The sequence below is a fragment of the Corvus cornix genome, chromosome 7 (genome assembly GCF_000738735.6).
Source record: "Corvus cornix cornix isolate S_Up_H32 chromosome 7, ASM73873v5, whole genome shotgun sequence".
NCBI classification, from domain to species: Eukaryota; Metazoa; Chordata; class Aves; order Passeriformes; family Corvidae; genus Corvus; species Corvus cornix.
The window spans coordinates 34,532,551-34,548,696 of record NC_046337.1 but is presented as its reverse complement, the minus strand read 5'-3'; the positions used below and the strand labels follow the sequence as shown (position 1 = coordinate 34,548,696).

General features: G+C 36.2%; 1 protein-coding gene across 5 annotated transcripts in view; it reads left to right on the top strand.

Annotated features, from left to right (window-relative positions):
* The window catches only part of NCKAP1 (NCK associated protein 1), a 61,545-nt gene that overhangs the window by 33,774 nt on the left and 11,625 nt on the right, over positions 1 to 16,146 (top strand). For 4 of the 5 annotated variants that reach the window (XM_039555221.1, XM_039555220.1, XM_039555224.1 and 1 more), the window contains 9 exons: positions 1,561 to 1,680; positions 1,938 to 2,077; positions 3,246 to 3,377; positions 5,766 to 5,984; positions 6,335 to 6,465; positions 6,874 to 6,971; positions 11,289 to 11,382; positions 12,009 to 12,091; positions 12,549 to 12,629. In XM_039555221.1, the coding sequence (XP_039411155.1) occupies positions 1,561 to 1,680; positions 1,938 to 2,077; positions 3,246 to 3,377; positions 5,766 to 5,984; positions 6,335 to 6,465; positions 6,874 to 6,971; positions 11,289 to 11,382; positions 12,009 to 12,091; positions 12,549 to 12,629 (1,098 nt within the window). The remainder of the gene's footprint in view (positions 1 to 1,560; positions 1,681 to 1,937; positions 2,078 to 3,245; positions 3,378 to 5,765; positions 5,985 to 6,334; positions 6,466 to 6,873; positions 6,972 to 11,288; positions 11,383 to 12,008; positions 12,092 to 12,548; positions 12,630 to 16,146) is intronic. The other variant, XM_039555225.1, reaches the window with a different exon arrangement.

Below are 16,146 nucleotides of genomic sequence, written 5' to 3'. Positions count from 1 at the left end.
AGTGCTAAAAATGTAAAAATGAAAGTAAAACAAGTAGATACCTTGTTACATGACTCTTCATGCATAACTCTCTAAATCCTGTTCTGAAGTGAGAAGGCATTTTGATCTTTGCTTTAAGGAGAGATTATGTTAGATACAAAAATTAGATGGCTTTTCAGGCTTAGATGCTAATAAATTCTATATGCCTATTAAAACTTAGAAGCAACCATTTTCCTGTCAAATGGTTTGTAAACTCATAGTTAGGAGAAGAAAATAGGAAGTTGGGGATTCTGTATGGCTTGTTATAGTTTTCTTCAGTAAGAAAAAAAAAAAAGTGATACACAGTATAATGCAAGGATTTGCTTTGGTCAGAACTGGGTAATGGAAACCCTGTTGGTTATAGTTAGAAATTGAAAAATACAGTGTTGCTTGAAGAAATGGACCCTTTGTTAAAGGAAGCAGTTTGAATCTGAGGAAATTCTTTCTATTTTTGTTGTAATGGCATAAATCCTTTAGTACATTTCCTGTACGTGCCTTGACTTTGGAATTAGTCTGGGAGTTAACTTGGTCGTATTTATGTAGTGCTCATGCAAATGTGTTTTCCTTCTTAAGAGTGCTCATCTGAAACAATTAGTTGCATAAATTTATTGTAATATACACAATACGGGGTTGTGTATATTAAACATACTATTTAACATAACTTATTTAAACATAAACTTCATTGCAATATACATTTATATAGTTATTTTCCTTTTGTGCTTTGCTTTAAATAGCTGCTAATGCTATTTATACTAGACAAGCACTAAAAGGTTTCCAGGAAAGCTTAACCCTTCAGGACAAGAGACATCTTTGAGAACAATTATAGTAACAGTAAAGAATCAGTAGCCAAAGTCCACTGGACACTAGTTACTGTGCATTCAGCTACAGCAGGCACATTTTGTCCCAGCCAGCAGAAATTGAAATTCAGTTTCTGAATTGTATGCCTTGGTAACTATTATCGTATTGGAAAAATAATCTTTGCTGTGCTGTGTATAATGTGTCGTAGTGTGGCTGATAGAAACTAAACATCAGTGGTGAAAGGAGGATTTCAGCAAGACAGAGACTGTGCTTGTGCAGATCCAGTGACAAAAGAACAGAATCCAGAAATTAATGTAGCAGGGCTTTATCATTGACTTTTTCAGTGGTCTGAAGGACACTGCTTTCTCTGTAGCTTGAGTTGCATGCTCTTTTCCCCCTAGACTTAGTATTGGTACAAATTAATGAAGAGGACATTCACAGAGACCTTGGAGTATTGGACACATTAAAGTAGATTTGCTCCAAAATTAAATATGAAAACCTACTTCTTCAAAATTTTTGGTTTTGCCTCTTTCTACAGAAAATATTTTTAATGGTGACTTTGAAAATTTCATGGTTCAAATTGCTTCCAAAAAGAAAAAAATTAGCCTGGAGTCAAGATTATTGAGGAATAATTAATTTATCATTTTCCATATCCTAGTTACATGATTAGTGAACTGTTCTCTGCAGTGCTGTAAGACCGATGGGAAACTGAAAATTCTGCTTCCTTTTCTCCCTTTTTTACAGCGACATCATATCGGAGATCGTAGTCTTTCCTTGTGTAACATGTTCTTGGATGAAATGGCTAAGCAGGCTCGAAATCTTATCACCGACATTTGCACAGAACAATGTACACTGAGTGATCAGGTGCGTATGGTTGTGTCTATTTTAATTCTCCTTTGAGATTTTCTCCATTCAACTTTCTGGATTTTTATGGTTCTATTTCCTGTTCACATGTTTTCCCTCTGTTTTGGGTAAGCTTTCTGTTCATAAAATTGAAGGTGATTTGAGCAAGAATTTTTAATACTAATATTGTGTCAAAGGAAGAATGAGTTATTTGTGTGGTGAAGTGTGCTAAAAAATTGGATTTTAATTTGGAGGGGCTATTTCTTTTTGTTTACCAGTTGTTGCCAAAACATTGTGCCAAAACCATCAGTCAAGCAGTGAACAAGAAGTCAAAAAAACAGACTGGAAAGAAAGGAGAACCTGAAAGGGAGAAACCAGGAGTAGAAAGCATGAGGAAAAACAGATTGGTTGTGACAAAGTAAGCTGCTTCTTCTGTTCCTTTCACCTTGAATCCTAAGTCAAAATGTGTTTTACATATTCAATGCATCTTGCTTAATTTGTTTGAATAACTTTAATTGGCTGTAAGTTCTACAGCTTTGTGGTTTGTGAGCTTATGATGCTTCTGTGGCTTGTATAGAGACTGACTTTTGTTACAAAGGTAATAGGAATGTTTGTCACTTGAATTTATCCCCTTGGCTGTTTCCTGAGCAGAAAGAATCCCTGTGCTGGAGCTAGGCTTCCTGAATAGTCATATTAATTGTGGGCATGTGAGTCCAAGGAGTAGGCGGCATCTTCGATTCTACCTTTAGCACTCTTAAGTACAGGCTGGGCAGGAAGTTCTTGCTGCTGTAAGGCTGATGGCTGACATGGAGTTGTGGCACCAGTGCCTGAATCAAGTGGGGAAGGTTTCCTTGTTAGTGGCTGTAGAAAAACTGAGAGCATCACCAAATCAGTAACAAAACCAAAAGCAAACCTGGAAGAGGTAAGAGGAAAGGTCAATAAATACAGTTTGGGGTGTAAGAGATTATAGGGTAGGAATGGCTATAAGATAGGTGTAAGGAGAGATCAGAGATCAGGATGGTAGTGTGATAAAAGTATGAAGAGGAAGTAAGCTAAAAAAAGGGAAGTGTTGTGATTGGGGGTGCCTAAATTCACACACTACTGAAGGGGGGCAAGTGGTTTTGCTACAGCTGGAACAACCAAATAGCAGAGAAATGTAAAGATTAGAGAGGTTGATGGAAAAGAACTTAGTTTAAGATTCGTTCCCCCAATATTTTTAGGTTTTTATTACTGCCTACTAGGAAACATTATTTGTATTGTTTAGTTCAGTTAGGGAAAAGTCACTTTAACAGTCTAGTCTTTTTTTTGGGGGGGGGGGAACATATATGTGTATATATATCTCTCTTAAAAAAATAAATCTCATATCACTGTATGCAATGCAGATCAGTATGTAATTGTAGGATGTGTTCTTGGCCAAAATACTGGTTTTTAAATATGCTAGAAAAATGCCTCAAAGCAGAGCATGATAATGAAGGGTTAGACCTGTACCTCCTTTTGAGGCATTATCCATTCAGCATGTGCCTTCCATTATAATATACACTTACGTTATATTAAATATTTTTCTTAATTTCTTGTCTATTCTAAAGCCTGGACAAACTGCATACTGCACTTTCTGAGCTCTGCTTCTCTATCAATTATGTACCAAACATGGTGGTTTGGGAACATACGTTTACCCCAAGAGAATATTTGACATCTCACCTGGAAATCCGCTTTACCAAGTAAGAAATATTGTAGAGTTAGAAGCATTGATACACAAGATAAGCCTTTGCTAGTTTATGTTGGAAATACTGTGTACTTACTACATTAAACTAGGTTTTAAAGGTGGATTGTGAAAACCATGACTAGAATTCCAGCTCAATGATTAAGGTACATATGCAGACATACACAATAGTCAGTTCCTGTTTTAAAACAAAATATATTGAAATCCATATAATCTATTTAACAGCCAGATCCTGCATTCCCAGTCCTGTGTATTTTGTAGGAGCTGGTGATGGCTGGTTTTAGGTATTTATGAAGACATGTATTCCCACCATTCTTTTGCACAGTGCTGGGTTGTTTTCAAGTGTTTGAGTCCAGTGCCTTGCTGAAAGGAAGTCTAAAAATCAGAAGGCAAGACCTGACAAAGCCAACTGAGAATATGTGCAATTACTTTTTTTTTTTTTTTTTTTTTTTTTTATAAAAAGTGTTGATGCTTGATATTGCTGTCTGTTCTTACCTTGATCTTCTCATAATTTTTTACAGAAATAGGCAAATGGCAACTTCTGGAGAGGACTTCATATTAAATGAGCCATCTATCCTACTATTTTATACCAAAAATTACTAGTTATATATTTCAAGCAGGGTATAAGGCTTAATCAGTTTAATCATCAAGACATAATATTAGGTCACTGGAGCATTCCATCAATAAGATATGGAGGCATAAAAGTGAAGATAACTTCATGACATTTTAAGAAGTCAGCTCTTCAGGTTTATGAACTTAGACCACTGTTGGCTTATTATTTTAATTTGGGGGAGGTCAGCTTGTAAACTGGGGTTGAAGCAACAGACACATTATTTTGAGACTGCTTTCCTCCTTCTTGCTTCATGAAACAAATGAAACTTGTTAGCTGAGCAGAATAGATATTCAATTTCTAATTATTTTTCAGACCTTCAAGTGGCATTTCTTTCAGAGGTTTGCAGTGTTCCTTTAAAGACAGTGTTTGTGTTTCACTATTAGGATTTGTTTACTGTTTCGAACTGCTATGTGTCACGTGTGATTGGACTGGAGCTTATTATTATGCCGTTTAATCTTGTTATTGTATCAATTTTGAATTTATTTTAAGATAAGAGACTGCCTCAGAAGCAAACTGTAGAAAATACTTACTTACATATGTCCAAGCAACAAGTTACTTTAAATAATGTGGTGTTCTCCTCCAGACTAACTCACGATGAAGGTCGTGATCTAACGATTTCTTTTTTTTTATTCCTGTTCTGCTTTTGAAAAGTACATACTACTTAAAAGCTTAGCTCTTAAAGTCTGAGACCATTATAAGCTTAAAGTAAACACTACAACAAGTATTTATTTACTAAGAAGACTTCGCTTTTAAGGATCCCCCTGATAGAGTTTGTTTGAGGATCTGGTTCCAGTGACATACTGAGTAAGGTCCATGTCCGTGTATGTTAAAATAGAATATACAGTCCTTCATGCAGTTCTGTTCAAGCTTGAAAGCTAGCCTATGAACATCTGTTATTAGAAGCCTGGTTTTATTTATAGTGAGAATTTGAACAAATTAAAGTATGTCCTGCAATTTCTTGACTCCTTGATTAAAGATAGAAACCACTGTGTTAGCTAAAGGGAGATGTATTTTTCATTAATAGGATTTCTATTTATTTACTTAATGTATAAATTGGATATATTTTTCAATTCATACTACACTATAGCTGTTTGGTTTTTTTAAAGATATTTCAAACTAAAATTATAACAGCAGCTTTGGTGAAATAATTTTTTGAGTTAATATGCTTTGAATACTTCAATACATGATTGCTCTTGCGTTTCCCAGAAGTTCTTCATTTTAAAAGATGTCAACATTAATTTATTTTCCAAAATATTTGTTACATAAGCCTTGCACAGTGTGGATCACTCATATATATATATATAGATAGATAGAGAGAGAGAGAGAGAGAGAGAGATAGGGGGAAAAAAGCTTTCTTTGAAAAGTACTTGGTGAGTACTCTTAGTCTCATGAAATTTTTGCTGGAACCACTGATACAGCTGTCTTTGGAACCTAAAAGAGTTTTTAAAAGTGACAATGTAGTATGTGTATTGATTAGAGTTTTGTAGTTGCAGATTTGAGAAGTATTCAAGTAAAATGAATATTTTCCATGCTTGAAAGTATTTCAGGCCAGGTTGGATGGGGTTCTTGAGCAACCTGGTCTAGTGGAAGGTGTCCCTGCCCATGGCGGGGGGCGGGGGGTAGGTGTAGAACTAGCTGGTCTTTAAGCCAACCCAGGCCATTCTATGATTCTATGAATTTCCGTGGATATGAAATCATCTTTAGAGTTCCTTCTTTGTTGAATTTTTACTAAAAAATGAATTTATTTGTTTCTAATCCTTTTGTTTCTAAAAGGTCAATTGTTGGAATGACTATGTACAATCAAGCAACACAGGAGATTGCAAAGCCTTCAGAGCTGTTGACCAGTGTAAGAGCCTATATGACAGTCCTCCAGTCAATAGAAAACTATGTACAGATCGACATTACACGAGTGTTCAACAATGTTCTGCTTCAGCAAACCCAGCATTTAGATAGTCATGGTGAGCCAACCATTACCAGTCTGTACACAAATTGGTAAGTAATTATATGAATGCTTGTTACAAATTTTTTAGAGATTTTTTGTTACTGCTGTTTAATGAAAAATCTGGAATTGGAGAAGTGGAGTTATTTGCTAAGTTTCCAACATCACATGTTTACTTCTCTCTATACCTGTTAAAAGCAGTTTAAAGTTTGCCTGTTGGCAAACTTCTGACACTTTTTATAGGGACAAGATACAGAGTAAAATGCAGGCATCAGTTGAACTATGAAAATAAAGCTTCAGTCTATGAGCCTTGCTGTCCCTTGTCACACAACTATACTTCATCTATATAGAGTATCCATGAACATGTGCCTTTTCATCTAAAACTTTTCCCCTTTCTGATAAGGTATTTGGAAACTTTGCTACGGCAAGTCAGCAATGGTCACATAGCCTATTTCCCAGCCATGAAGGCATTTGTGAATTTGCCTACAGAAAATGAATTGACATTTAATGCTGAGGAATACTCTGACATATCAGGTAAACTTTGATATTTCTACTCAATATTTGTGAAGGACAGTTATTGTATTGCTTGAGTTACTGGAATAACAGTAACTCTCAGAGCAAATGTTACTGAAATAACAGCTAAGTCTTAGAGTTAACATTTGTTAGCCTTCAGTAGTATTTTAAGTACTTTTCATTCATGCTGCCTCTTGCCTCACTTTTCCTATTTTTGGTCAAAGTAGCGTTGCATTTAAGCTAAAGAAATGGGTATATTATGTGTTGGTGACTACTGCTTCAATTCTACTACCATACAAATTCTTGTCTTTAAAGTTACACTTAGGGATAAAATATTTTTGCACTTAAAACACCACGCTAGAGACATGATGGGCTGCAAATAAATGAAGACGGAATGTTTGAAGTATAACAGTTTCTTTTATTTCTCAGAAATGAGAGCCCTTTCTGAACTTCTGGGACCATATGGCATGAAGTTCTTAAGTGAAAGTCTGATGTGGCACATCTCTTCGCAGGTTGCTGAGCTTAAGGTAACCTTGGAAACTGGTGGGTGGGAAGGCAGTAGTTTTCTGGTTAAGCTTCCTTTAGCATATTTAATACCTATGTTTCTGCATGCCATCTTTTTAAAATAACTGCATCAAACCTATGAAGTTGAGAATTTTACTGTTCTTTTGTAATAAGTTTGCACAGCCAGTATGTGTGTATCCCACATTCTTCGACAGCTGAATGTTCAGGACTTTATGCAGACTGTTCATTTCTGTGTTAGATACCGTAAGTTAGAAGTCAAGTCTCTTTATCATCAGTGGGAAGAGAAATGTTTCTCAAGATTTCCAGGTGTTCGTGAAGCCCTTACCCAAGACTGTTGACTCTCCAAATGTTGCAGGAAAATCTCAAATCTATCTTAGTACTCTGTAAGGACTTATTTCTTAATGATGTGTGTATGCATCTATTGTTTAGTTTGCATGGATGAAAGGCTTCAGGTCCTTTTTTCTTTGTTAGTTTTCCTCATTTTTACATATATCTTTCCCTCTGGCTCAGCAGTAACAATTTATTATAAAAGTCTGTGTTCTGATAAATAAACCTCACATCTACAGCAACACAGACAAATAATAAAGTTGATGCAATGAAAAAATTTGGAAATGGGGACATGTCAAAGAAATTAGTTTCATGTATATTCAAAACAGCAAACAGTGTCAGGGGAACCACTTGGTACCTGTGCAACTCTTTCTGGAAAGAGGTTTTAATAAATGTAATAATATATACTACTTTCTCCAAGTAGTCATACTATTAAAATATCACTAATTGACCTAGATTTTTTTTTTCATATGACTTGTTCTTTTAGTGTCATTTCCAAATTTAATTCCAAGTTGTTGTAACATCTCGTAATTTTCAGTTTATTTAACCACTGATTAAACTAAGGAATTTTTTGTAACTATTCATGCATGCTGTATTTTGTAACTATTCATGCATGCATGAAAAAGTACATGAATACCTAAGAGATCTAAGGAAGTTCCTTTTTTTATTCAATAACAATTTATTGTCAGCATACCAGACCTTTAGAAGTGTGTGGTTTTAATATATCCTGTGTTACACTTTCAAGGATCTTGTTTTCTTTGTAAACACTTGAATTGCAGTGCTGCTGAAAGGCTGAGATGTGTGATAAAAAGGTTTGAAGCCTTTTATTCACTCTCACAGCTTTAGAAGAGGGGTTGCTTATGCTTTCCAAGCTGGCTTAAGAGCATGCAGCAATCCTGACCTGAGTGCCCAGCCTGCCAGGGTAATTGATTCCTTATGCCTATTCCAATTCTTGAGTTAGAGCATAAGGCTTTCCAGGTGAGAATGGTGTGGTTTTAAAGTTAAATTCTGTAACTCCTTGCTATGCACAAAATGGCATCTGTCATGTTTCAAGTTAAGCACAAAGGCCTTCAGCAAGTGTTTGTTGCTGTACTGTTTGTGCACTTCCTGACGGGTCATCATATTTCCTCAAAATCAGCACAGTTTATACTGTAGATGTATTTTTTTAAAGCAACCTTAAATTGTGTCTGAAATCCATTGTTTTCTGATACTTCTGAGGGTAAGCAGAGCATAATGTAGATCCACATGTGCCTGACTACATATTGGGAGGAAAAAACAAAGTAATAAAATGTTCATCTCTTTGGCTGAGATAGTTGGCTTAGCAAGAGAGCACTGAGAAGCATCTGTGTTTGGGAGAAGAAAGCAGCAAAAGGAGAGCACAGGGAATTTATTACAAGTAGGGTTCAACATGCTTACTTTGCTTCCTGCAAAGTGGGACCAGGTGTCAGTTTTGTATCTGAAGTTTAAGACTGGGGCAAGAAGGGGAAGATTGCCTCATTTAAGTCACTATTTGAACTGTATTCCAGCCTACTCCTTTTAAATCTTAAATTGATATGCTGGTTATCCTTTGGAAAGTTGAAAACTTGACTGAGTAACAATATGCATGGGCTATTGCCTTCAGACTTGCATTCTGGAGAGCTTTGAGGGATTTAAAGTAAAATGCCAAGTTCTGATACATCAGTTAGTTTAAAATGGTCCATTTCAGTGCAAACCAGTCTTGCTTTGGCTTTTCAGCATAGAAGTACATCATGTGCATGCATATGTGCACTCTACTCATAGTCGTTGAACAGTTTGGGTTGGAAGTGTTGCCTATAATCAAAAGAGAAAAAACCCTTGCAAGAGTGTTAGAATAGTAAAGTGAAAAGCAGACCTTTATTGGAAGCTTACAGGTGTCCCAGTGGTGATGGGCACACTCACCACCGGATTTCTACAATTTTATAAGGTTAATTAATTGGGATATCTAACAGGTACATCCGGTAGGAGATTTGGTTGCCCCAGTAACCCACCTCTGGGTCAGCCCCTTGGAGTTGATCCAAGGGCTTCTTTGCCCCACTTCTTGTTATGACTTCTCAGATTCTGGTTGGAAAACAAAATGTTGTTCTTGTAGGCCCTCTTCCTGACAATAAGACTAAACAGTACTTTCAGGAATGTATTACAATGTTAGCTTATTTGTTCTAAAATCTAGGGGAAAAGGGTAGGAAAAGTACTGGATCTACAACCATGCATTAGCAATCTACAAAACTACAAATGTATGAAAAATATATAAAAAGCTTAGGTTTCAGGAGAGAAGTGACCTTAAAGATTCTTGGTTAGTTTGCTGCATTTTCTATACTTCTTTCCTTGCTTTTCACTAAAAATGAGAAAGTAAGGACAGTAGGTGGATTATGGATAGACTTGATCTTATGGGAATAGTACGATCATGATACAGTGTAGTTGTTGGACAGATCTGCTTTGCACAGGCTACTTACTACAAAGTGGGAGTAAACACAGACCACCATTGATTTCATAGCAGCATTATAGATTGTATTGGTTTTTTCTCCTCCTGTGGTCACAGGAATATTTACTCTTAAAATTAATCTGCCTGCTTGCCAGATGCTATGTTTCGCCCTGTTCTCAGTGTGGGTTGAAGTGAAGTAAAATAAAACTATTAAAGCAGCTAGCAAAACTGTCAAAGGTTAGATCTTCGTGGATCCTTAGCAGTAGGTTCCTGCAAGTATGTCTCTTAGGTTTTATGATATATATATATATATATATATAAACATGTTCCAAGCTTAGAGTAGCCTACATGTTTGATGAATATTAATTTTTCCTGCTGCTGCCTCTGGTAATTAAGATGGATTGGAATGTACCTACTTGAAAAATAAAACTATTGATAATCACTTTGGAAGACCAGCCCCAATCCAAAATATCTTGGTTTCTCCCTCCATCCTTCAGTTCTTTTTTACCTTGATATCATTTAGTATATTTATATTTATTAATATAAAATATTAATTGAAGTTTTCTTTAAATAGAAGGAAATACTTTCTTCAATGTTAGAAGAACATTAAGAGATCTACATTTTCTTAGCTGTTGATTGTCCTCTATCTAAGAGAGAATCACTTCTCCCTTTCTGAAATAGGATACTTAGCACTCAGACTGCAAAAATATTTTTATAAGAATAAACTACCTATTTTTTGCTTGAAGAGAGTTTAAAAATACAGCTTAGCACAGCTGAAGTTCCTCAGCTCACAGGAAATTTGGATCTGACATTTTAGAGATGTGATTATGCAATCTCTGTAATTTAAATTTAAACTGATACATATTTGGAGAATGATTTTGGGAAAGTTGTTACATTTACTCTAATGGTACAAGTTGCATGTATGAGAGCTGTTAAAAATTAGAAACAGACACATTTTCTTTCCTTTGCCCAAACTGACATGAAAACTACTGCACTTGAGTTTAACTGTTTCAGGCTATGGTGTTGGGACTTGAAGGTATGTCTTTGCTTTTATTTATATTATAGTGGAAGAAAATTTCAAGTAAACTGCATCAGGGCTTAATCTGACTTCCACTCTTGATTCCATTTTTCAATTTTACCAGCATTAAATTTCAGCATAATTAGTGAAAGCAGCAATCCAAAAGAATTGATTACTTTGTGAATTTACATTTTTATTGCAATATGTATACTTTTCTTCTAAACAGCTGAGTGGCACAGGGACCTATTGTCTGATTTTACTGAGTTACATTCCTTTGCTTTAAGATGTGGTACACATTGCTCAGTACAAAAATCGTGTTCTAAGAGGTATCTAATCCTCTGCTTTTTGATTCAGAACTTTTGTGTATAGTAGTGACTGATGATAATATTGATAGTCGTCCCATTAAGAACACATTAAGAACATCTGTATTCCATAGGGTTGGTTGCTTTTCTGCCAAGTTGAAATGTCCTAAATCAGGCATTTATCCAGTTAACATGCTGAAATCTATAGCTGACATGAATCCTTGCTTCTTTATAGAAACTTGTGGTGGAGAATGTTGAAGTTCTAACACAAATGAGGACCAGCTTTGACAAGCCAGACCAGATGGCAGCACTCTTTAAAAGATTATCATGTGAGTAACTAACAAGATCCTACTAAAGATACAGTTATTTTTTATATCTGCCTTTGTAAAGAAAATGAGAAAAATTAATTTCTCTGTATTGAGTATCCATAAGCAGCAAAATGTATGTGAGCTCATGTAAACTGATGGATCATTTTAAACTTTTCCGGTCTTCTCATGTACAAAGTGAGATTTCAGTGTTATGTAGTGCACAGGCAGTATATTAGTGGTGAGTCTTAAGCATCATTTCAGGGATGATAATACGTAGCTGTAGCAGCAGTAATCTGGAAGCCTGGTACATAGCTGTAGAATGTGAAACAAAAAATAATTACAATAAAGAGACATTTTTGGACTCAGGAAAGCACAGAACCAGCGCTAGCATCCAGTACTGTATACTAGGTTTCATTCCAGGAAGTGGTAACTGTGATAGTCTTCTACTGAAAATCCCATTGTGGATTCAGCTATAAAAACCTGCTTTAGCACTGGTTATTTTGGCTCTTCTAAGGAATGCCATTGTTTCAGTACCTTGCTGTTTTCAATATTTTGTTAAATACTTTGTTTCTCTTATTTGAAGAATTGAGCTTCAACAATCACATTGACAATAAACATCGGCACTTTGTTCATTGTTCTCTTTTCAGCTGTTGACAGTGTTTTGAAGAGAATGACAATTATTGGTGTTATCTTGTCTTTTCGGTCATTGGCACAGGAAGCTCTTAGAGATGTAAGAAAGAACTGAATATGTTCTGAATCATTTTCATTGTATTTAACTAAATGGAATGATAGAATATTTAAAGCGTCACTGTTCAGGAATGCTACCTCTTAAAAGGTTGACAACATGTGGGTAAAATGGCAATACTCAGTTGTAACTGAACTTCAGATTGCAACTTGGGGTGAGGGAATCTATTTTTTGAGTACTATTCAGGGAACTGTTATATTAAAACATCAAATTTTGTTTAGATCATGTTTTCTGTGTTTACTCATTTTAAAGGCTTTTATTTCACTTCTTTATTGAAAACATTTACTAGGTTTTAATGTCTTAAATCTACAAAGCAATACAAATGCGTAAAATAAAAACCCATTTAAATAAAAAATAAGCCCAGTAAAGTAATGGTAGTGTCTAACTGATGATTAACATGGGAAGTAATTTTTCTCATTTTGTATGTGTTTGTGTCTCTTAGGTCTTATCCTACCACATTCCTTTCCTTGTAAGTTCCATTGAGGACTTCAAAGATCACATTCCAAGAGAGACTGACATGAAGGTAATGTTTGACTGAAGGGGTGATAGTGTCGTTTTGGAGTTTACCAAAAATATGTAAGCAGCAAGGCTTTCATGCTTAGTGTTGAACATCCAGACAAAAAGAACGCCTTTTTTTTTTTTTTTCCCCCCCTTAAGAGCTTAGTAATTGTGGATCTGCAGCCTCCTAATGTTCTGGGGAAAAAAATCTCAACCAACTGCTAGGATAAGCACAAATCTCTATATGCCTGTGATCACATTTAAGAACTTCATAGACTTAAGAACAAGATTTATCAAGTGTTAAAACATGACAAGCAGAAGAATGCTGAGCTGCTTCATGCTGTGAGCAGTACAACTGGTAAAACTAAATATTTCAAGGACTCTCTGTATGTGGTTGGAGCTCTGTGCATGTAATAGCGACAAGTCTGATTTTGACCTTAAATTGAAAATTTTTGTGAACCCACTGTATGAAATGCTTGAGAAAAAAAAGTTAGCAGCTTAAGTAAGGTTCTAAATGACAGTATGTTTCCATCCAAAAACCCTTGTTGGCACATCACATGGCTTCTGAACACATAGGCACAGTAGCTGACGTCTAGCAGGGTTTTAATTTCTTATTGCAACTTGGAGTCTGTGAAGGATTTCAGCTGCTTAATGGTATTGCAGCAGTTTGATTTGTAGAGAATGTGCAGTGGGATATACAATGTACATCTATTAAAAAAAAATAGAGCCCTAAGGTATATTACCATGTCCCTCAGCCGTAGGGAGGAGAAGATCCAGCAGACAGGAATTGTGCAGCAAGATTGATTTATTTAATTATTTTACAAACTCTTTTATAGACTTTTTTCTTCATAATCTAATTGGACAAAGGATCAGCCACCCCTTGGGGTGATTGGCTAAAATCCTAAAACATCCATTGTCAAAATATTTTTCTACTGTACTATAAACAAGACTTTTCAAGGCTGCAGGTATTTGGTTGTTTACATAACGCTGCTACCTCTTCTGTGAGAGAGAAAAGTCTCTCATGGGCTTAGAAAATAGCAAGAAAATCCTTGCTAGCAGCATTTTTGTATCCACATACATCTCTTTAACTTTTCCAGAAACAACTTCTAGAAATCTGCTCTTGAGCAAAGTATGGTTTTTAAGGGCCAGAATATGTTGTTGTTGTCCCTGAACTTGAAGTTCACATTTTGCTGTTAGCTCTTGAGGAAAGTAACTAAGTTCTGTGTGTATGAAAATTCATCAAATAAGAAACATCCTCCTCCTTTTAAAAGTTCAGAGTCTATCATTGTGGGCTTCATGATGTCAGAAAACGCAGTTCAGTAGTTATATTCTGGATCATTTTCAGTTAAAATTATTGAAATTTTACGTGTATACTATTTCATTCCAAAATATAATCACATGCTCTTTGAAACTTGCAATGCTGATAAACCAGTCGTGAATGTCTGATGTTGTTCTGCCAATTGATGGGGCAATTTAAAGAATACAGACACCAATGGAAAGAATGGTCTTATTTTACTATGAATATAAAGGCAACACAGAAGTAAAATGATACATTCAATAAAACTATGCACTCGGCTTTAGCAACAAGCAAAAATAAGCAAGGTAATGTACCTAATTATTGCAATACGAGAGAAAGGATAGTGATTGAGAAAGATACATCACCAATTGCCTAAATACTTTACCATCACCCAGAGTCCACGTTTGTGGAGCTGAGGAGCTGAGGAGCCCTGTTTCGCAGCGAGGACCTGGTGAACTCTTCCCAGCAGCTGGGAAAATCCTATGCGGTGCCTCCACCCGTAGGTGAGGTCTCCAAATTCGCCCCAAAAGTTAGTGCAGCTTTTATAGGCCCAAATCAGCAAGTCAAAGTGACTTGATGATATTTTTAGCACAAAAACTCCTGGATCTGATGGCACACGTCCCAGCCAGCAGGGGCCACGGTTTGGCCAGAGCCCAAGCCTCAGCTGGGAGGGTTTTCCCCTAAAATACCCTACAAACAAGCCTCTATTCATGTCAGTTGGGAAAGTTTCTTAAAATGATACATTTCTTGCAGATAACTAGACAAGGTTATACAGAGCTAGCATGTGCATCTTTGTCATCTATTTTTAGCTAAATAATACTGATGGTGTTCACACAGTGCCCAGGATTTATTTTGTAAGTCAGCTCTGGCCGAGGCCTGCTACTCAGGCCTCAGCACATTAGATGTCCCAGAAAATACTGAAATTCATACCACAACAGAGGAATTCTGTGGAAATGCTATGGAAAATTAACTTCAAATGTACAAGCTCATGATAAAAATTATATCAAAATGATGCAAGTTGCCTTTGTACCTCTCAAGAAAAGCCTTTCTAAAATTCCTAATGTAGTTGTGGAGAAAATGATTGATCTCCAGAGCATCATGTTCAATACATTATTGAACTTGAGGAATCAGCATCCGGAAGAGATGAGATGGGAAGTTCAGTGCTTACTTTGCTTGATCTTTTCAGAAAGCATCTTTCACCTACTGGTATCAAGGAAGTGCTAAAAAGTAGGATGGGATAAAGGCTGCAACAGTAATCATTGAAGACAGTATTTTACCCTTAACATTTTTAAGCTGATGGTAACAGATCATTTGATTGAAACAGTTTAGTGGACCTCCAAAGACATTACTGAATTCATTCGTAGCAGCAGATGCGAGAAAGTGTGGTAACTGCTGCTTCTTTTCTGGAAGTCAGCAGAGTAATTTACAGTCACTGGAATAATTGCATGGAAGAAGAAATGCTATCTACTGCAAAATAAAACCCTGCTGAGGGCTGCTGTCTGGCTCTTGCCACATGGCATTACCTAGTTGCCTTCTGCTTCACATAATATTTGGCTGTTGGCCTTCTCTGTCTCTGCTGTAGTTCTGCTGTGATTCTTAAATATACCTATTTTGTGCATTGGTGTGTGGTTTTTTTAGTTATAAGTGTCTGAGATAAATTCTAACTGCTGTGGGTGTACTCCACCATGCTGGTGTACACATGATACCAACCATAGATGTCGTGTCTTATGGTGTGACGTGATGCCATGTAGACTTGTTGGAGAGTTCACAGCTTGTCTGGATAATGTTGGAGGACTGTGCATGGACGAGCCAGACCTGGGTAATCTTGTCCATAGTGCCTGTTGAGAGTACTGGAAACTCTTGACATGTACTCCCCCACAACTCTCTGCCAGAGCTTTGTCTTGGAAACACCTTGTTGGAAGGGCCAGAACTGTTCTTAGAGCCTGCTAACAATTAAGCCCTGTGGACAATTAGCAGCTCGTTGTGTGAGCTTTCTCTTGGCCCAGCTGAGCAACTGTAGGTAACAGTGTCTTCTTTTGGGACAATAAGGCAACTTTTTTTTTTTTTTTTTTGAAAAGCACATCAAGATCTTTATAAGGTTTAGTACAGTGGATTGGAACAGTTGCCCAATTGGGCATATTTTAGGACATAATAACAGTAATTTCTTATGTACTGAATTTACCAAGCAAAATATAAATAGTCTTAAAGCTGTTGATGAAATGAATACTTGTTATGAAATGTTACT